Here is a 22,068-nt window from a genome sequence, read left to right on the forward strand (position 1 = left end):
TGCCCACGCTGGAAGAATGGCAGATGCAACTGATAGACTACATGGAGTTAGCAGAAATGACTGGCAGAATCCGAGACCTGGGAGAAGAGGCTGTGGAGGAGGACTGGAAGAAATTTAAGGACTATTTACAAAAATATTGTAAATTGTATGAATGTTAAGAGAGATGTAAGATTCTTAACAACAGGGCACCAATAAGCTAGTTAAAAGGAAGATGAAGATAAATGTAAATATGAGAAAAGATAAATTTTGGATAAATATTATGTTAAAATTAAGTTTTTAAGGTTTGGGTGAAATTATCCAAAATTAGGGATACAATATTGGAAAATTATAAGATAAGAATTGAAATAAGGTGATAAATTGCTGGGTAAAGTTTGAAAATTTGGAACGCAGGAACGAGAGATGTGAGGAAGTCCAAAGAAGTGAAGAAAGTATGATTATTGTTAAAGCATATGTTATTTTGTTTGTTTTTTCTTTATTGTATTAAGAAAATCTTGAATAAATATTTATTTTTTAAAAAATGAAATATACATTTGTTAAGAAACCGGAGGCCTTTCTTTTAGGAATGGTAGGAAATGAAATTAATAAGAAGGATTGTAAACTTTTCCAATACGCAGCAACAGCAGCAAGAATACTTCTGGCCCAGAAATGGAAACAGGAAGTATTACCTAGGGGGAAGAATGGAGACTGAAATTGACGGAATACGCAGAATTGAATAAACTAACAGGGAAGATTCAATACCAGCGAGATCAAAAGTTTACTGAAGATTGGGGAAGGTTTAGAGATTATTTGAAAAGTTTATGTGATGAACAAATAACGTTTGTGGGTTTCCAAGAAGCCTTGTGAAGAATTGAGGAATATTGTAAAAAAGAGATCAAAAGAGGGAAAGATATTTCTACAGGCAATATGTAATATAGAAATGCGTTAAAAATATAAATTAAATGGAAGATTGGCAGAGAAACTGAGGGAAGTAAAAAAAAGGGAAAATTTGTGATGAAATGAGATTTGGTTGTTTAAATTTGTATTTGAAAATGAATAAATATATTCATATATATTTTATATATATATAAAATAAAATAGGAAACCTCCATCCAAAAAGTAACAGTCAACAATCATTAGAACAGTATAAAATAATAGTATCAACATATAAAAGTTAAACAGAAATCCACTCAACAGTTACAATAATATCTAAACTGTAATCAATAAAACAATGGCAAGCTACGGTACATAAAACAATACAATACACATTGAGAAGCAGAGAGTGGGGCAAGGCAGGTGGAATGAGGCCTTGCCTGGTGGAGTCTCTCCCCTCACAGTTCATCAACTTCTCCTGCCATTGTTCTTTACTTGGTATTTCTCCAGTCTTCCAATTTTGTGCAATCAACATTCTTGCTGCTGTAGTGGCATACATAAATAAAGTCCTCTTTTCTTTCCTTATGTCTTGGCCTAAAATACCTAGTAAGAAGGCTTCTGGTTTTTTTAGAAAAGTTATTTTCAACATTTTCTTCAATTCATTATATATCATTTCTCAATAGGCTTTTACCTTTTTACAATCCCACCACATATGATAAAACGTACCTTCTATTTCACATCTCCAACACTCTCTTTTCATTTTTATGCATTTGTTCCAGTTTAATCGGTGATAGATAGCATCTATACATCATTTTCATATAGGTCTCTCTCAATAGTATACAATCTGCAAATTTCAAATTTACTTTCCACAATTTTACCCAATCTTCAAATTGTATGTTATGGCCCATTATTTAATCATTACCAATTTTACTTCTTCGTCTTTGTTTTCCCACTCCAAAAGAATGTTATATGCCTTTTTAAAATAACTTTGTACTTTCTTCTGTCACTTCCTGCTTGGAATTTGGAAACCGACTATGAGAAGCCTTTCTTATTGTCCTCTTTAAAGATATTTTTTAATTGTCTATGATGCAGCCAGCTTTGAAGATGTTCTTTTATTTCATCATATTCTTTCCATTGCCTCTATTCCGGCCACTGCCTGGATATTTCGGAGACATAAAACTGAAATCCCTCCTAGGCAGATGAAGGTGAAGAAAGACACATCCTGGACTAGTGACCTATTAACACTCTAGACACAGGCAGGAAAATACTATATTGAAATATTCTATACCGTTCTAATGTCTCTCTCAACCAAAGGTGTCATGGACTTTGAAGACACTCGAACTCAGAACGCAAGGGAGAAGCATGCTAAGAGGAAGGCATGCATGGCAAACCCCAACCATGATCAACTCCCGCCTGGAAAGCTATGTCCCCACTGTGGAAGGATGTGTGGGTCCAGAATTGGCCTCCACAGTCACTTACGGACTCACTGTTAAGACTGTGTTCATGAAAGACAATTTTACTCGGCTACACCAAAGAAGAATAATTTTTCTCTTGACTGCATATTGAGGCTTATTATACAGTATATGTTTTTCAACAGCATTTGTTCATTAGAGCTGTGATCTGAGGAGCTATACTCTCATTGCAAAGATAGGTCATTAACATACGTCAACAGAATACCAGAGAATGCATTTGTGTCTATGGAAAATATCAGATCAATTCACACCAGATTAACAAATACTGGGGATGGGAGAAATAGCAACGCTATATACAAGTGATGAATACATGGGAAAGAACGCATGGGAAAGAAAACAGAACATAGCTATGTAAATCTAACTCTGATCAGGAGAACAATCTGCAACACAGCCACTAAAAGGAATAAAAATTCTAATGGAAGCAAATTCTAATTCTGAACACAATCATTGGTTTACTCTCTATAGGCGTTATTTCATATGATTAAATATCTTCCCACACCGCCAACCCTTTCTGTTTCCCTTGTACGAGTTCATTTCAGTTTAGTAAGGGAGTCCTTGTCACATAAATTCTTTTTGAAGGCCAAGCATTTCTAAGATTTCCTCCCTGTATGAGTTCTTTGGTGTCTAGTAAGGCTACTACTGCCCGTGAAGCTTTTTCCACACTCCGAACATGTATACGGTTTCTCCCCTGTATGAGTTCTTTGATGCAACTTAAAGGCGCTATGGTGACTGAAGCTCCTTCCACACACCGAACATGTATACGGTTTCTCTCCTGTATGAGTTCTTTGATGCGATGTGAGTTGGCTACCATGACAGAAGCTCTTCCCGCACTCCAAACATTTATAAGGTTTCTCTCCTGTGTGCAATCTTTGATGCAAGGTAAGGCTGGCACTGTAGCTGAAGCTCTTCCCACACTCCAAACATTTATAAGGTTTCTCTCCTGTGTGCAATCTTTGATGCAAGGTAAGACTGCCACTGTGACTGAAGCTCTTTCCACATTCCCAGCATTTATAAGGTTTGTTGCCTCGATGAGTTTGTTGATGTCTAGCAAGCCCATTGCGGTAAGCGAAGCTCATTCCACACTCCAAACACGTATGCGGTTTCTCACCTGTATGAGTTCTTTGATGCGACTTAAGGTGGCTACACTGACTGAAGTTCTTTCCACACTCTGAACATGTATACGGTTTCTCCCCTGTATGAGTTCGTTTATGCGAGGTAAGGGTACCATTCCTACTGAAACTCTTTCCACACTCTGAACATGTATACGGTTTCTCCCCTGTATGAGTTCTTTGATGTGAGGTAAGCTGGCCACAGTGACTGAAGCTCTTTCCACACTCTGAACATGTATACGGTTTCTCCCCTGTATGAGTTCGTAGGTGCAAGGTAAGGGAACTAGTTTCACTGAAGCTCTTTCCACACTCCAAGCATTTATATGGTTTCTCCCCTGTATGAGTTCGTTGATGCAACGTAAGGTTCCTACTCGAAATAAAGCACTTTCCACACTCTGAACATGTATACGGTTTCTCCCCTGTATGAGATCTTTGGTGCCTGGTAAGGCTACAATTCTCAAAGAAGCTCTTTCCACACTCTGAACATGTATAGGATTTCTCCCCTGTATGAGTTCTTAGATGCCTAGTAAGCTGACCACATCGACTGAAGCTCTTTCCACACTCTGAACATGTATATGGTTTCTCCCCTGTATGAGTTCTTTGATGTGAGGTAAGCTGACCACATTGACTGAAGCTCTTTCCACACTCTGAACACGTATATGGTTTCTCCCCTGTATGATTTCTTTGATGCAATGTAAGCTGACCACATCGACTGAAGCTCTTTCCGCACTCGGAACATATATATGGTTTCTCCCCTGTATGAGTTCTTTGATGTAAAGTAAGAGATGAGCGACTACCCAATCTCTTTCCACACACTGTGCATTCATGCTTTTTCTCCTCTCTGGGAATTTGATTTTCACCACCCTGAGATGTACCAGAGTCACCATCCGGCTTCTGCTTTCGCCTCCCCTCTTGCCTGCTGCCTCCATCTTGACCTCCCAGCGTCCTTTGCTCCTCCTCCTCTTTGGATCCTTTTGGTGACACTTCTGAATGTTCCCCTTCTGCCAGGATCCCTTCAACATCTCCTGATGGAATAAAAAGGCAAACTAACTGATGAAATGCTAAAGGAGCGTCTTCACCCCAATCATTCAGTCAGGACACAGAGATCCAGGTCCCAGGGCCTTGTGGCAGTTCCCTCCCTGTGAGAAGGGAAGTTACAGGGAACGAGGCAGAGGACCTTCTTGGTAGTGGTGCCCACCCTGTGGAACACCTTCCCGTCAAATGTTAACTAAATAACTATACAACTATACAACTTTTAAAAGACATCTGAAGACAGCCATGTAGAGGGAAGTTTTTAATATTTTATTATGCTTTTATATTTGTTATATTTGTTAGAAGCCAGCTAGAGTGGCTGGGGCAACCCAGTAAGATTCGTGGGGTACAAATAAGGAAAGTATTAGTATTTCATTAACATTGTCTTATTTATTGAGTTTATCTACTGCCCTATACCCGGAGGACTCTGCAACCCACTCCAGTATTATGCCATGAAAGCTCCAGGGACATAAAACAGGAGAAGCTTTGAGAGGAAAGTGAGTTTCCAAGGTATGCTCTGATTCATGGGGTCACAGAGAGTTGGACATGACTAAGACGAGTAAACAACAACAAGGTGTATAAGAAAGGCGTCAGGCGAACTTCCCTGGGGAGAGCATTCCACAGACAGGGAGCCACTGCAGAGAAGGCCCTCTTCTCGTGTTGCCACCCTCCGGACCACTTGAGGAGGAGGCCCACGAAGGAGGGCCTCATAAGGGGATCTCAGGGTCCAGTTAGGTTCATATGGAAAGAAGCAGTCCTTGAAGTATTCCTGATCCTGAGCCATTTAAGGCTTTACAAGTCAAAACCAGCAATTTGAATTGGACCCAGAAACTAGTTGGTAGCCAGTGCAGTCAGACCAGGATGGGTGTAATATGCTCAAACCGCCTTGCTCCAGTGAGCAGCCTGGCCGCTGAATTCTGCACTAGCTGAAGTTTCCAGACTGTCTTCAGAAGCAGCCCTACATATAATGCATATCTATATCTAACCTTGAAGTTCCCGGAGCATAGAAAACGGTAGATAGGCTATCCCTGTCCAGATAGGGGTGTAACTGGGCCACCAGCCAAAGCTGATGGAAGGCACTCTTGGCCATCTGAGCCTCGAGCGACAGCAAAGGATCCAGGAGAACCCCCAAGCGACGAACCTGCTCCTCCAGAGGAAGTGTAACCCCATCAAGAGCAGGCGACCTCCCAGCCATCTGCTCTAGGGAACCACCCACTAACTGAGCCTCACTCTTATCTGGATCGAGCTTCAATTTGTTGGCCCTCATCCAGTCCATTACCCAGGCAAGACACTGGTCCAGCACTTGCACTGCCTCATCTACAGATAGAAAGGAGAAATAGAGCTGAATGTCATCAGCATACTGCTGGCAACGTACTCCAAACCTCTGGATAACCCCTCCCAGCGATTTCATGTAGGTGTTAAACAACAAGGGGGATTGGATTGGACCCTGCGGAACCCCACATTGAAACTTCCATGGGGCTGAAATGCATTCCCCAAGTAACACCCTCTGGGAACGACCATCCAAGTAGGACTGGAAGCACCGCAAAGCAGGGCCACCCACCCCCAGTTCAGAGAGTCGCTCCAGAAGGATACCATGGTGGATGGTATCAAAAGCCCCTGAGAGGTGGAGAACAATGAACAGGGGCACATTTCCCTTGTCTCTCTCTCGACAGAGGTCATCATAGAGGGCCACCAAAGCAGTTTCCTTGCCAGAACCAGGCCTAAACCTTGATTGAAATGGATCCAGAAAATGAGTTTCTTCCAAAAGCACCTGGATCTTGTAAAGAGGCACTGTTCATCTCCCTGGCCCAGCCGGCTGTTCCCTCCCTGCTGTTTTTTATCAGCCAAGAGGCGAAAGGGTCAAGAGTGCAAAAGGTCACCCTGACTGATCCAAGCACCTTGTCCATATCCTCCAGCCTGACCAACTGAAAAAACTCATCCAACACAACAGGACTAGACTGTGCTCTGGACAATCCATGAGACTCATCTGCTGTCTTGGTGGATGGAAGCAGTTTTATCTTCTTCTTTTTCCTCGATAAAGTTTATTATAGAAAGTATGTATACATTCAATATAACATTCATAAAATAAAAGAGTCCAACATAAAATAAAGATATATAAAATAAAAATTCCAACACCGTGACTTCCCTCTCCCTCAACTTGACATCTTTCAATATTCTGTGCTCTTACTTACATTGTGTTTTTGATAGTATTCAACATTCACCTATTATTAATTTGTCATAATCTGATTCAGCTTTACATACTTAGTCCATACATATCAACAGGTTTTCTTTAGAACAGTGTTTTTTCATTTGGTCCTGAAAGCATTTCCATTCTTTCCTTAAACTCTGGTTTGACTGGCGTCTTATGGCTGCCGTTAGTTTGGCCAATTCTATAAAGTCACATAATTTACCTATCCAGTCTGCTTTTGTGGGAATAATGTCCCCTTTTCCATTTTTTGCAAGTAATAATCTGGATGCAGCTGTGGCATATAAGAATAACCTTTTGTTATCCTGTGGGGTGTCCTTTCCTATAATGCCCATTGGGTATGCCTCTGGGTTTTTTTTCTATAGGAGCTTTGAGCATCTTTCTTAGCTCTTCATGGATACACCCCCAAAACTTATTAATTTTCTCACAGCACCACCATACATGTATCATTGTTTCCTCTGCATTATTGCATTTCCAACATTGGCTAGTTTGGAAGGTATCTTGGCTAGATTGGAAGGTGTCACATACCACCTGTGTAACATTTTCATTAAGTTTTCCTTGATAGTATAAAGGTAAAGGTAAAGGTACCCCTGCCCGTACGGGCCAGTCTTGACAGACTCTGGGGTTGTGCGCCCATCTCACTTAAGAGGCCAGGGGCCAGCGCTGTCCGGAGACACTTCCGGGTCACGTGGCCAGCGTGACATCGCTGCTCTGGCGAGCCAGAGCCGCACACGGAAACGCCGTTTACCTTCCCGCTGGTAAGCGGTCCCTATTTATCTACTTGCACCCGGAGGTACTTTCGAACTGCTAGGTTGGCAGGCGTTGGGACCGAGCAGCGGGAGCGCACCCCGCCGCAGTGATTCGAACCGCCGACCTTTCGATCGGCAAGTCCTAGGCGCTGAGGCTTTTACCCACAGCGCCACCTGCGTCCCTCTTGCCACCTGCGTCCCTCTCTTGATAGTATAACAGGCAGTAAATCTGATATCTAACCTCCAGAGTGTCTCCCACTGTTCCATGTGTATTGTGGGGCCCATTTAACCATTACATCCTTTACTTCCTCGTCTTTCAGATCCCATTCCAATAACAGTTTTAGATCATTTTTTTGTCATTTCATAATAATGCTTTTTTGTTGTTTGGATTCATCTTTCTCAATTTTTTTGGTGATATGGAAGGCAATCGGAGAGGTAGTGCCTTCTCTCTCTGAATGTTTTCTATCTCAGATGTCCTTGTCTTCTTTTAATAGTTGACTATAGGTTGCCCAATTTCCTCCATATTTATTTTTTTAACTGCAAAAGCCTCTACTGGGGACAGCCACCATGGCATTTGGGGTTCTAATAATGGTTGGTATTTTGTCCACACTTTATAAAGAGCATTTCTGACTTTATGATTAGTGAACCTTCTGTGGACTTTGACCTTACTGTAGCCAAGGTATGCATGCCATCCGTACCTGTTGTTGCAACTCTCCAAATCAAGTATATGTTTTCTCTAATAAGAGCCAATCCTTTATCCAACATAGGCACGAGGCTTTGAAATATGTTCTTAAATCGGGGAGTGCGAAATGCCCCCTTTCTTTTTTTGTCTGTCAGTAATTTGTATTTTATGCGGGGTTTCTTACCCTGCCATATGAACCTGGTCAGATCTCTCCTGCAATCGATGTAGCATTGTGGCAAGCAATTTTAACAACAAAATGCTCTGCAAAGAAGTCAAAGCGAGCTACCATTGGTTCTACCACCTCCTTTGGGCCAGCCTGTAAAAGGCCCCGTACAACCTGGAAAAGTTCTGCCAGACGACATAATGAGGATGCAATGGAGGCAAAAAACTATGCTTTCTTTGCTGCCTTCACTGCCACTAGGTAGGCTTGCTAATGAGCCCTTACCAGTCTTTGGTTGCATTAATTAGGATCTTTCATCCACTTGCGTTCAGCCTCCCAGCTTGGAGTGTACCAGGGGGCCAATCGGACTCCACAAAGTGGGAGAGGACGCTCAGGAATATTCGTATTACTAGTAGTATTATCATTATTAGCCCGTCTGTGTAAGGCCTCAGCCACACTTGGACTTTTAAAGTGGACTTGAAGTTGCTTTTTTCTCCTTTTTAAAAAAACCTCTTCTGCCCAGAACTGCTCCTGCAGAAACTGCTGTTTAACTGAAACACAAGTAATTTAAAATGTGTGTACTTTTATCCTGTGAATCGTCCTAAGGCCTGTGGGTATAGGGAGGTATATAAATTTAACAAATCATAGTAAAATCAGGCCGGATAAAAATTATTACAAGTTCCAGGGGGAGCCTCTGCATTAGGTTTCCCAATGCTTAAGGGTTTGCCTTGACCCCAAGCCCTATGGGGAGCCCAAGGAAGGTCCCCCACCTGCCCAAGTTGGCCTGCAGGGAGGAGAGCAGGAGAAAGATCTGCCCTTCCATTAGGAAAAAATGTCCTACCCCCATAAAAAGGGGGGGAGACCTATAAATGAATCATCTTAGATGAATTATATACAAAATGCATTAATTATGGGAAATGTAAATATAATAATAATAAATTTATGCCACACCCATCTGGCTGAATTTCCCCAGCCACTCTGGGCGGCTCCCAATCCAGTGTTAACAACAATACAGCATTTAAATATTAAAAACTTCCCTAAACAGGGCTGGCTTCTGATGTCTTTTGAAAATAGGATAGCTGCTTAATTCCTTGACATCTGATGGGAGGGTGTTTCACAGGGAGGGTACCACTACTAAGAAAGCCCTCTGCCTGGTTCCCTGCAACCTCACTTCTCACAATGAGGTAACCGCTGGATCTCAGTGTCCGGGCTGAACGATGGGGGTGGAGATGCTCCTTCAAGTATACAGGACGAGGCCATTTAGGCCTTTAAAGGTCAGCACCAACACTTTGAATTGTGCTCAGAAACGTACTAGGAGCCAATGCAGATCTCTCAGGACCTGTGTTATGTGGTCCCGGCGGCCACTCCCAGTCACCAGTCTAGCTGCCGCATTCTGGATTAGTTGCAGTTTCCGGGTCACCTTCAAAGGTAGCCCCACGTAGAGCGCATTGCAGTAGTCCAAGCGGGAGATAACCACAGCAGGCACCACTCTGGCGAGACAGTTAGCAGGCAAGTAGGGTCTCAGCCTGCGTACCAGATGGAGCTGGTAAACAGCTGCCCTGGACACAGAATTGACCTGCGCCTCCATGGACAGCTGTCAGTCCAAAATGACTCCCAGGCTGCGCACCTGGTCCTTCAGGGGTAAAATTACCCCATTCAGGACCAGGGAGTCCCCCACGCCAACCTGCCCCCTCAAAACAGTACTTGTGTCTTGTCAGGATTCAACCTCAATCCATTAGCCGCCATCCATCCTCCAGACACTCACACAGGACCCTCACCGCCTTCACTGGTTCCCATTTGAAAGAGAGGCAGAGCTGGGTCTCATCCGCATATTGATGGACACCCAGTCCAACCCCCCTGATGATCTCCCCCAGCGGCTGCATGCAGATGTTAAAAAGCGGGGGTATTATGGGAAATATATGGGAAATACCCTTTGCAAAAGCGTGTGCATTAGGCGAGATCTGCACCCACCAAAATGCCGACCAACTTTCAAGAGCTCTATTTAAAAATAATAAGATGTGAAAATCTGGACAAATTGATGACTAGAAAAAGTAGACAGAGGAAAATAACTTACCTTGAAATGGTTTGCCTAATGGGGTTTTTTTTCATCCCTCCCCACACTCCCTCCAGCTGCACCCCCCCGTCTCTCCCCCTTTATATTACATAATACATACGACCCACCTCCAGCGCCTCCGCGAGGAAGGACAGCCGCCGCCATGACAGGTATCTCTCCCCCCCCCCCCAGAAGCGGGACAGGAAGCGGAAGCTGCAATCTCCCGACAGCCTTTTCCCTCCGCTCTAGGAATCTCAGCTCCGTCGCCGCTGCTCTTAACCGTTTCAGAGCCGAGCGGCAGGAGCCTCTGGGCTTCTCCGGGCAAAGAGCGAGGAGAGGCGCTGGTCTCGCCTCCGGAAAGCCCCGCTGGATCAGCTGCACGGGAGCCCTAAAACGTTTTCTAAACTATTATTATAATTATTTTCAATTTTCAAAATAACGTTTTTCTTTTGGTACACAGATATCCAATCCGAATTTGCAATAACTGACTCCCCCCCCCCGTTTCCATTCCCCCCTTTGATTCTCCTTGCATATAATTACTATATATTTCCTCAATTAATTTCAACTTCATTCCCGTCTCCTAATTCTATTTTTAGTTCATAAATGTTACATCAAACCTGCTAATGTTTTGAGGTTTTTACAGTGCTCTCTAAAATAGTCTGTAAGGCTTTCCCATTCTAGATTGGATTTTTTCTCATCTTGGTGCCTGATCTTTAGGGTAAGTTTAGCCATTTCGGCAGAGTCCATCATCTTTCCATTCTTCTTTCATTGGCACCTTGTCTTCTTTCCACATTTTCCTATGTGGTGGACGTGTAAAAAAGTAAAGGGCTTCTGGGAAATTTTTAAAAATTCTTAAAATTACATTTGTTAAAAAAACCCAGAGGCTTTTTTACTAGGTGTAATAGGAGAAAAAATGCCAAGGAAGCAAAAGAGACTGTTTATTTATGTGATTATAGCGGCCAGAGGCTACTATCCCAGACGTGGTGGAAAGAAGTAAAGGTCCCAAAGAAAGAAGAATGGATAACTAAGATGATTGACTATGCCGAAACGGCTAAACTTACCGATCAAATGAGAAAAAATTCAATCAAGAATGGGGAAACTTTATAGACTATTTTAGAGAACATGAGTTTGTTGATCTCAATGGTCACCTAGTCCAACCCCATATGTGTATATATGATAAATATGTGGGGCTGGTAGTTTCCTCCTCTCCGCTGAGATGTACAGAGGCAATACTGAGCCACCCACCTGGAAGGCTTAAAAAAGAGGATTGTATAAATTCAGGACTAGGCTGTCGGTGGCTACAAACCCTGATGTCTATGTTGTATTTATTTATTTATTTTTACAGTGGTACCTCAGGTTACAGATGCTCCGCTAACCCATAAATAGTACCTCAGGTTAAGAACTTTGCTTCAGGATGAGAACAGAAATCGTGTGGTGGCAGCGGGAGGCACCATTTGCTAAAGTGGTACCTCAGGTTAAGAACAGTTTCAGGTTAAGAATGGACCTACAGAACGAATTAAGTTCTTAACCTGAGGTACCACTGTATTATCTACAAATAATGTCTGGCCGAGGGTACCGGCGTACAGCTTCCGGGTCATGTGGCCAGCATGATCAAGCCGTTTCCTGCAAACCAGAGCAGCGCATGGAAATGCCGTTTACCTTCCCGCCGGAGGGGTACCTATTTATCTACTTGCACTTTGACGTGCTTTCGAACTGTTAGGTTGGCAGGAGCAGGGACCAAGCAACTGGAGCTCACCCTGTCACCGGGATTCGAACCACCAACCTTCTGATCGGCAAGTCCTAGGCTCTGTGGTTTAACCCACAGCGCCACCCGCGTCCCATTTTATAGGTTAGGGTAAGGCAATTGGTTTTTTATGGGGGTTGTTTTGATTTTTATTATGTATTTTGTGGTTTTATATCCTGATTTTATTCTGAGACCCCTGGGTATAGGGCGGTATATAACAAAGATGGGAATCAGAAAAATTTGGGAGCCACTGTGTTAAAAGGGGAGGGGGTCACAGATTGCATTTCAACTTTCCTGCGTTATTTATGTTCCTACCTTGTCAATGGGCTGGGCGAGGGGTGGGTGGGTATATGGGCAGCTTCCATAGAGTCGTTGAGTTGGAAGGGACCCCAAAGGTCCTCTAGTCCAGCCCCCTGCAATAGAGGAATCTCAGCTAAATAATCCCTGACATATGGCCATCCAACCTCTGCTTGAAAACCTCCAAGGAAGGGGAGACCATTCACTGTCAAACACAGATTCCTGTAAGCAATCACATTGTGATGGAACTGTACCTGAGCCAGGTGGCACTAATAGTGAGGAAAGGATCTGTAACCCCCAAGACCTTTGGGGAAAGCCTGCAGAGTTCAGGCAAGCAGAGAGGAAGGAAAAGCATAATTTCCTCTCTCACTGCATTTAATCCGCAGAGGACCAAAATCTCTTCTGCCTGGGGAATCTCAAAACTGAATTTATATGCTTTTACCTGAGATTAAGCACCTGTTGGGAACAGTGGGATTGACTCTTGAGAGGGGGTGGGGGGTGTAAATGGCCTCTTAGGAATTGCATACTTTTTTTGGGCTATTTCATCTTTTGTAGGCTTTACTTGCAGCTGTACATATATGTTTGGGATTTTTTAAATCCACAGTTCAGGAAAAATAAAACAATGGCATTATCAGTAAATAAAAATTAAAATGACTATTTTCTTATTAAAAATAATTAAAATAAACGGTAAACATGGATTGAAACACAGTGAAAGTGACTGCCTCGTATCAATAGGCAGCGAGTTCGAAAGTTGGATACAGATATTCTTCAATTTTTTCACTGCCCTGTTGGGCAAATCCGGTACATCGCATTTCCAAAATCAATTTCCTAAGAAGATGCACAGAGAAACAGATCCCCACAACGGACCAAGGTTTCCTGGCTCAGATCCTGGGGTTCCCATGGACGTCAGCAGCAAACCCGGCCTTAAGGATCTGCTTGCCTTCTTCTCTGGTGGAGAATGGGCAACCTTTGGCAAAAGAAGTGGCAGAGCAGGAAACAGACACATTGGGGTCTGGGCAGGCTCTCTGCCAGTGGCGAACAATGGCTAGGGCAAGCCTTACAGCGAATGACACACATAGGGGGCGTAGGGCTGGGGGACACCAGTGGGCAGCTTCTGACAAGGCAACACAGAGAGTGGCATGAGCCTGAACAGCAGCAGATCCCATGGCTGCAAGGACGCAGAAACACACAAGCTCAGCAAGGCAGGGGGAGAGACGTCATCAGAGGAAGAGGCCGTTTGCTCCCTGAACTCCTCTCTTATCGGAGCCAAGAAAGATGCCATCTACAATTGAATCAGCAAAGTTCACGTCCGTATCCTCACCTTTCACTGGAGCAGGATTCCCACACTTGAGTCTCCAGATCTTTTGGGACTACAACTCCCATCACTCCCAGCTAGCAGTATTAAGGGATGATGGGAATCATAGTCCAAAACCAGATAGAGACCCAAGTTTGGGAAAGCCTAAACTAGAGTACCTAGGGCAACTGTTTTCCTAACACAGGCATTTTTTACATTTTGGTGCAAATATAACTTTAAAACTGCATTATAAAAGAATTCAATCTTTAGCATTGCCTGCTGGATGAGGTTGGATTTCCTTTTGGGGTCTGGGGTTCAGCAGCTCTCTGCCAGGAATTCCCAGGAAGGGCTTGCACCTTGTCATGGGAAGGGCAAGCATTTTAGTGAACGACAGACATATGGGGGGGGGGGGGGACCAGAGGACAGTTTCTAACAGGCATCCCTTGAGGAAGATGGGTTAAGTTTCCTGGATTATTACCTGCACTATCAGGGATTTGATCAGCAGAGTTCAGGTCCAAAATATCACTTTTCACTAGACTATTCAACAGGGAAACTGTCCCGCTAACACACATGAATTTTTAAATCTTTGATTGCTCTTCTGTGCAAATCTGATGTAGCTAAAAATTGAAATTAAAAGATAATTTGGTTTTTTTAGTGTTGTGTTCTGGATGAGGTTGCATCTTCTTCCGTTGCCAGATTACCAGATAAGCAAATACCTGCACACAGCTGCATAGTGGATTTCACATTTTCAGAATGGGGGGGGGGAATACTAGTGGAGGGGAGAGCTGGGGAGGAGAACACAGCATACATGTTTTTCAACAACATTTATGCAGAAGAGGCTAAAAACAGTTAAACTAAAATCAACACAAGACCATATTACAACTAAACATTGACACAAATATCAAAATGTTGCACAACGAATCCAGATTTATTAAATCATCATCATTTAATATTTATATCCCACCTATCTGGCTGGGTTTCCCCAGCCACTCTGGGTGGCTTACAGCACATAAAAAATTGTTAAAATATTAGACATTAAAAATTGTTAAAATATTAGACATTAAAAATTGTTAAAATATTAGACATTAAAAACTCTCTGTACAGAGTTTCTTTCAGATTTCTTCTACAAGTCAGAGAGTGGTTTATTTCCTCGACGTCTGATGGGAGGGCATTCCACAGGGCGGGTGCCACTACCGAGAAGGCCCTCTGCCTGGTTCCCTGTAGACTCACTTCTCGCAATGAGGGAACCACCAGAAGGCCCTCGGAGCTGGACCTCAGTGTCCAGGCTGGACAATGGGGGTGGAGGCGCTCCTTCAGGTAGAATACTTCCGGCCACGCCAATAAGGGTTGGTGAGAGACTTGTGATGAATACATGGAAAATGCATGGGAAATAAAACAGAATACAGCTATGTAAATCTAACTCTGATCAGGAGAATAATCTGCAACACGGCCACTAAAAGGAATCAAAATTCAAATGGAAGCAAATTCTAACGCTGAACATGATCATTGGGTTACTCTCTGTAGGAGTTATTTGATATGATTAAAGATCTTCCCACACTCCAACCCTTTCTAAGATGTTTCCCTTGTACGAGTTCTTTACTGTTTAGGAAGGGAGCCCCTGGCAAAGAAGTTCTTTCATATGCCAAAGATTTTAAAGATTTCCTCCCTATATGACTTCTTTGGTGTCTAGTAAGGTGGCTACTCTGACTGAAGCTCTTCCCACACTCCAAACATTTATAAAGTTTCTCTCCTGTATGAGTTCGTTGATGCAACGTAAGGTGGCTACTCTGACTGAAGCTCCTTCCACACTCTGAACATGTATACGGTTTCTCTCCTGTATGAGTTCGTTGGTGCAACGTAAGGGAGCTACCGCGACTGAAGCTCTTCCCACACTCCAAACATTTATAAGGTTTCTCTCCTGTGTGCAATCTTTGATGCAAGGTAAGGGTGCCACTGTGGCTGAAGCTCTTTCCACACTCCAAACATGTATATCGTTTCTCCCCTGTATGAATTCTTTCATGCGAGAAAAGGGAGTCGGTGCGACTGAAGCTCTTGCCACATTCCCAGCATTTATAAGGTTTGCTGCCTCGATGAGTTTGTTGATGTCTAGTAAGTGCACTGCTTCGAGCAAAGCTCATTCCACACTCCAAACACGTATGCTGTTTCTCCCCTGTATGAGTTTGTTGATGCGACTTAAGGGAGCTACTGTTACTGAAACTCTTTCCACACTCTGAACACATATACGGTTTCTCCCCTGTATGAGTTCGTTGATGTGACTTAAGGGAGCTACTGCACCTGAAACTCTTTCCACACTCTGAACACATATACGGTTTCTCTCCTGTATGTGATCTTTGATGCAAAATAAAGGCACTACTGTGACTGAAACTCTTTCCACACTCCAAACATTTATAAGGTTTCTCCCCTGTATGAGTTCGTTGATGCGACGTAAGGCCGCTACTGTTACTGAAGCTCTTTCCACACTCCAAACATTTATAAGGTTTTTCCTCTCTGGGAATTTGATTTTCACCACCCTGAGACATACAAGAGTCACCCTCCGGCTTCTGCTTTCGTCTCCCCTCTCGCCTTCTGCCTCCATCTTGAACCCTCAGCTTCCTTTGCTCGCCCTCCTCTTTGGATCCCTTCGGTGACACTTCTGATTGTTCCCCTTCTGCCAGCATCCCTTCAACATCTCCTGATGGAATAAAAAGGCAAAATGATGAAATGCTAAAGGAGTGTCTTCACTCCAATCATTCAGTCGGGACACAGAGATCCAGGTCCCAGGGCCTTGTGGCAGTTCCCTCACTGTGAGAAGGGAAGTTACAGGGAACAAGGCAGAGGGCCTTCTTGGTAGTGGTGCCCACCCTGTGGAACGCCCTCTTGTGAGATGTCAGATAAATAACTATACAACTATACAACCTTTAAAAGACATCTGAAGGCAGCCATGTAGAGGGAAGTTTTTAATATTTTATTATGCTTTTATATTTGTTATATTTGTTAGAAGCCAGCTAGAGTGGCTGGGGCAACCCAGTCAGATTCGTGAGGTACAAATAATGAAAGTATTAATGTTACTATTATTATTTATTGAGTTTATATACCACCCTATACCCGGAGGTTTCAGCGTGGTTCACAGAAAAGGCCACATCATATATAATCAGAATAAAAACAACAACCCAATAACACCCCCCAAAATAAAGCCACCTTTGAAAAGGGCTATAGGATGTCAAACATAGCAAGCAAAAACCTGGTTAAAGAGGAACATGTTTGCATGGCACATAAAGGTGTATACCCCTTCATAGATCACTGCCTTGTCGTGGTGAAGGGGCTTGAAAAGCTCAGAGAAGCTGTGACCTATAATAATAATAATAATAGTTTATTATTTATTTTATTTTATTTATACACTGGCCTTGCTGGTTCAGGAAACCGGGCTCAGGGCGGCTAACAACAAATTTAAAACACTTAATTGATGCTACAAAAAAACAGCATAAAATACGGTATAAAGCATAAATAACAATAAAATCAAAAATAAATTTAGGGTGGAAATCCATCTAATAAACATTAGATGATCACCCGAGCTAGCTGGCCAAATTAGTCCAACCTGGGCCAGCGAGGAGACCAGGGGAGAAGTAGCTGTGGGATCCCAGAGTGGGTAATCTTCACAAAAAAGGGAGGGGGAGGGAAGGAAGGGGAACAAAAGATCAGGCCAGGTTCAAATTGAAAGCCAGGCGGAATAGTTCTGTCTTACAGGCCCTAAGGAAGGAAGATGGACGGGTCATCTGAGAATTTAGACTAAATGTGATCCACCTGGAGAAGAAACTGGCAACCCACTCCAGTATTTTGCCATGAAAGCTCCATGGACATAAAAAAGGAGAAGCTTTGAGAGGAAAGTGAGTTTCCAAGGCATGCTCTGATTCATGGGGAGTATAAGGAAGGCTCCAGGTGAACTTCCCTGGGGAGAGCATTCCACAGACAGGGAGCCCCTGCAGAGAAGGCCCTGTTCTCGTGTTGACTCCCTCCGGACCACTTGAGGAGGAGGCCCACGAAGGAGGGCCTCATAAGGGGATCTCAGGGTCCAGGTAGGTTCATATGGAAAGAAGCAGTCCTTGAAGTATTCCTGGTTCTAAGCCATTTAAGGCTTTACAAGTCAAAACCAGCAATTTGAATTGGACCCAGAAACTAATTGGTAGCCAGTGCAGTCAGACCAGGATGGGGGCAATATGCTCAAACCGCCTTGCTCCAGTGAGCAGCCTGGCCGCTGAATTCTGCACTAGCTATAGTTTCCAGACTGTCTTCAGAAGCAGCCCTACGTATAATGCATATCTATATCTAACCTTGAAGTTCCCAGAGCATAGACAACGGTAGATAGGCTATCCCTGTCCAGATAGGGGTGTAGCTGGGCCACCAGCCAAAGGTGATGGAAGGCACTCCAGGCCGAGCCTCGAGCGACAGCAAAGGATCCAGGAGAACCCCCAAGCGATGAATCTGCTCCTCCAGAGGAAGTGTAACCCCATCAAGAGCAGGCAACCTTCCAGCCATTTGCTCTAGGGAACCACCCACTAACTGAGCCTTATCTGGATCGAGCTTCAATATGTTGGCCCTCATCCAGTCCATTACAAAGGCAAGACACTGGTCCAGCACTTCCATTGCCTCATCTTCGGATAGAAAGTAGAAATAGAGCTGAGTGTCATCATCATACTGCTGGCAATGTACTCCAAACCTCTGGATAACCCCTCCCAGCAATTTCATGTAGATGTTAAAGAACATGGGGGATTGGATTGGGCCCTGCGGAACCCACATTGAAGCTTCCATGGGGCTGAAATGAATTCCCCAAGTAACACCCTCTGGGAACGACCATCCAAGTAGGACTGGAACCACCGCAAAGCAGGGCCACCCACCCCCAGTTCAGAGAGTCGCTCCAGAAGGCGTTTGGGTTTCTAATAATGGTTGGTATTTTGTCCACTTTATAAAGAGCATTTCTGACTATATGATTAGTGAACCCTCTGTGGACTTTGACCTTATTGTAGCCAAGGCATGCATGCCATCCGTACCTGTTGTTGCAACTCTCCAAATCAAGTATATGTTTTCTCTAATAAGATTCAATCCTTTATCCAACATAGGCACGAGGCTTTGAAATATGTTCTTAAATCGGGGAGTGCGAAACCCGCCCCTTTCTTTTTTTGTCAGTCAGTAATTTGTATTTTATGCGGGGTTTCTTACCCTGCCATATGAACCTGGTCATATCTCTCCTGCAATCGACGTAGCATTGTGGCAAGCAATTTTAACAACAACATGTTTTGCAAAGAAGTCAAAGTGAGCTACCATTGGTTCTACCACCTCCTTTGGGCCAGCCTGTAAAAGGCCCCGTACAACCCGGAAAAGTTCTGCCAGACGACATAATGAGGATGCAATGGAGGCAAAAAACTATGCTTTCTTTGCTGCCTTCACTGTCACTAGGTAGGCTTGCTAATGAGCCCTTACCAGTGTTTGGTTGCATTAATTAGGATCTTTCATCCACTTGCGTTCAGCCTCCCAGCTTGGAGTGTACCAGGGGGCCAATCGGGCTCCACAAAGTGGGAGAGGACGCTCAGGGATATTCGTATTATTAGTAGTATTACCAGTAGTATTATCATTATTAGCCTGTCTGTATAAAGCCTCAGCCACACTTTTAAGTGGACTTGAAATTGCTTGCTTCTCTTTTTTTTTAAACCTCTTCTGCCCCGAACTGCTCTTGCAGAAACTGCTTACTTAATTGAAACAAAAATATATAAAATGTGTGTGTTGGGGGGGGGGTATTGGCTTGTTTTTGTTTATGTTTTGATAATGTACTTTGAGTTCTTATATTGTAATTTTATCCTGTGAACGGCCCAGAGGCCTGTGGGTATTGGGAGGTATATAAATTTAATAAGTAATAGTAAAATGAGGCCGGATAAAAATTATTACAAATTCCAGGGGGAGCCCCAGCAGAAGGTTTTCCAATGCTTAAGGGTTTGCCTTGACCCCAAGCCCTATGGGGAGCCCAAGGAAGGTCCCCCACCTGCCAGAGTTGGCCTGCAGGGAGGAGAAAGATCTGCCCCTCCATTGGGAAAAGATGTCCTACTCCCATACAAAGGGGGAAACACCTATAAATGAATCATTTAAGCTGAATTATATACAGAATGCATTAATTATGGCAAATGTAAATATTATGGGAAATACCCTTTGCAAAAGCGTGTCCATTAGGAGAAATCTACACCAAAATGCTGACCAACTTTCAAGAGGTTGAAATAATTTAAAATTAAATTATTTAAAATGAACACTATTTAAAAATAATAACATGTGGAAATCTGGACAAATTGATGACTAGAAAAAGGAGACACAGAAAAAACTTACATTGAAACGGTTTGCCTAATGGGTTCTTTTTCATCCCTCCCCACTCTCCCTCCCCTGATAATACAGAATAATAAGACGCACCTCCAGCGCCTCCGCGAGAAAGTACGGCCGCCGCCATGACCAGCAACTGACCCCCACCCGCGCACCAAAGCGAGACAGGAAGCGGAAGCTCCTATTCTCCCGGCAGCCTTTTTCCCCTCCGCTCTAGGAATCTCAGCTCTGTCACCACTGCTGTTAACCATTTCAGAGCCGAGTGGCAGGAGCCTCTGGGCTTCTCCGGGCAGAGAGCGACGAGAGGCGCTAGAAAAAGGAACAGAACACGACAAGGTTGTCCTATCTCCCCACTGTTATTTATCTCGGTTCTGGAGCTGCTTTTGAATATGATCAGAGGGGACCGGTTGGTGGAAGGGATTCAGGTCGGAGCGAAACAATATAAACTTAAAGCCTTTGCAGATGACCTAGTCTTGACCCTTCAGGAGCCAGAATCTGCTGCTGCTGCTGCATCGTGAGTCTTTGGAGTGTAAGGCCTCTCCCTCCTCAGGCTAATTCCATCTGGCCTAGGGGGCGGGGCCCAGACTCACCTCCGTGATAGTTTTAAGGACACTGGTGCTGCTGCAGCAAATGCTAAAGATGTTTTATATATTTTAATGTGTTTTAAACGTGTTTTTATTGCTTATTTTGTTGTACCACCGTGAATGGTGGTTTTTATCTATGTATTCTTGTTTTGTTTTGTTCTATTTTGTTCTGTTTTGGGGTGGTATATTGAGTGGGGTGGGGATTGGTTTTTGTTTGGGCACAATTGTTTTTTGGTTGTTTTGTTTTTCTATTTTGTAAATGGAGGTTATTATGAGGCTTGGGATTGCTACCGTGGTGGGGCGAGGGAGGTATGGCGGTGGGGGCAGATGTTATAGGTGAAGGGGATCGAGATACGGATATGCTCGTACCCCTTCCAATCTGCGCCCCATCCCGAGGGACGAGGGTAGGGTGAGCAAGGACTACTCACCTCCTTCACTGGTGTTGTGCAATGCCAGGTCTATAGGCAACAAAACCGCCACCCTGCGAGATTTCTTTACCTCGCAGGGGGTCGACCTGGCTTGTGTGACGGAGACCTGGGTACGCGAAGGGGTAACTGTTACCTTACGAGAGATGGCGCCCCCGGGTTTCTCCGTCCTCCACCAGTCACGGACTGTGGGCCGGGGGGGGAGGGGTGGCATTATTAATCTGGGAAGATTGTTCTTTCAGGGCTCTACCATCGCCATCGATCCCCAGCATTGAATGTGTTGGCCTAGTGTGGGGCTCCGAGGAGAGCTTGGCTGTCTGGCTGGTGTACCGGCCACCTAGCGCACCAGCAGCCACCCTGTCAAGCCTGCTGGAGGCGGTGGCCGGCTGGGCCTTGGAGTTCCCTAACCTATTGGTATTGGGAGACTTCAACTTCCATGCTGATGCCACTCCCTCCTCACAGGCTCTGGACCTGGTGTCTTCCATGGCGACACTAGGGCTCTCCCAGTTTGTTTCGGGCCCCACACATCAAGCAGGCCACACGCTGGATTTGATCTTTGGCGCCGGTATAGATGTGATCATGTCTCCTTCGATGAAGGTGCCATGGTCTGATCACTACGCCCTGAAAGCCAGGATTGACTTTCCACCCCCACCCTGCTTAGGTGGTGAGCCGATTTGGGCTCGCCCGCAGAGGCTGATGGATCCTGATAGATTCCATCAAGCCTTGCGGGACCTTGCTCCCCCTGGCGACTCATTGACTGAGCTTGTTGAGGGCTGGAATACCCAGCTCCTGGCAGCCATCGATGAGATCGCACCTAAGCGCCCTCTGTGACCCCGCAGAAACCGGGCTCCCTGGTTTACTGAGGAGCTTCGGAAAATGAAGCGGGACCTCAGACGGCTAGAGCGAGTATGGCGGGGTGCCCGTGACGGAGCCTCAAGAACATCTTATAGGGCTTTTATGAAAACCTATGAGATGGCAGTGAAGGCCGCTAAGAAGTCCTACTTCTCAGCCTCCATTGCATCCGCTAGCTCTCGCCCGGCGCAATTATTTAGTAT

General features: G+C 44.4%; 3 protein-coding genes across 5 annotated transcripts in view; 1 reads left to right on the top strand and 2 right to left on the bottom strand.

Annotated features, from left to right (window-relative positions):
* The window catches only part of LOC310837726 (uncharacterized protein), a 196,905-nt gene that overhangs the window by 42,326 nt on the left and 132,511 nt on the right, over window positions 1-22,068 (top strand). The window lies entirely within an intron of this gene.
* The window catches only part of LOC310837449 (uncharacterized protein), a 56,397-nt gene that overhangs the window by 28,865 nt on the left and 5,464 nt on the right, over window positions 1-22,068 (bottom strand). The gene's annotated exons all lie outside the window — the stretch shown is intronic.
* LOC310837616 (uncharacterized protein) lies at window positions 1,375-20,162 on the bottom strand. 2 transcript variants are annotated; one of them, XM_083724500.1, is made up of 2 exons: window positions 20,095-20,162; window positions 1,375-4,455 (listed from the first exon to the last, which is right to left on the bottom strand). In XM_083724500.1, the coding sequence occupies exons 1-2, from the start codon at window positions 20,129-20,131 to the stop codon at window positions 2,912-2,914; spliced, it is 1,581 nt and encodes a 526-aa protein (XP_083580626.1). In that variant the 5' UTR covers window positions 20,132-20,162; the 3' UTR covers window positions 1,375-2,911. The 2 variants fall into 2 exon arrangements, with proteins under 2 accessions (XP_083580626.1, XP_083580627.1); XM_083724501.1 differs by lacking the exon at window positions 20,095-20,162 and adding an exon at window positions 10,441-10,490 and having other exon boundaries at window positions 1,375-4,452.

This window comes from Podarcis gaigeae (genome assembly GCF_964106915.1).
Source record: "Podarcis gaigeae genome assembly, chromosome: 2".
NCBI lineage: Eukaryota > Metazoa > Chordata > Lepidosauria > Squamata > Lacertidae > Podarcis > Podarcis gaigeae.

What these genes read in the sequence shown, in the direction of transcription:
- LOC310837616 (XM_083724500.1), bottom strand. Translation starts at nt 20,131, where the DNA reads ATGGCGGCGGCCGTACTTTCTCGCGGAGGCGCTGGAG. An exon ending in TTCTCGCGGAGGCGCTGGAG is followed by an intron (nt 4,456 to 20,094) that starts GTGCGTCTTATT and finishes TTATTCCATCAG; the next exon opens with GAGATGTTGAAGGGATCCTG.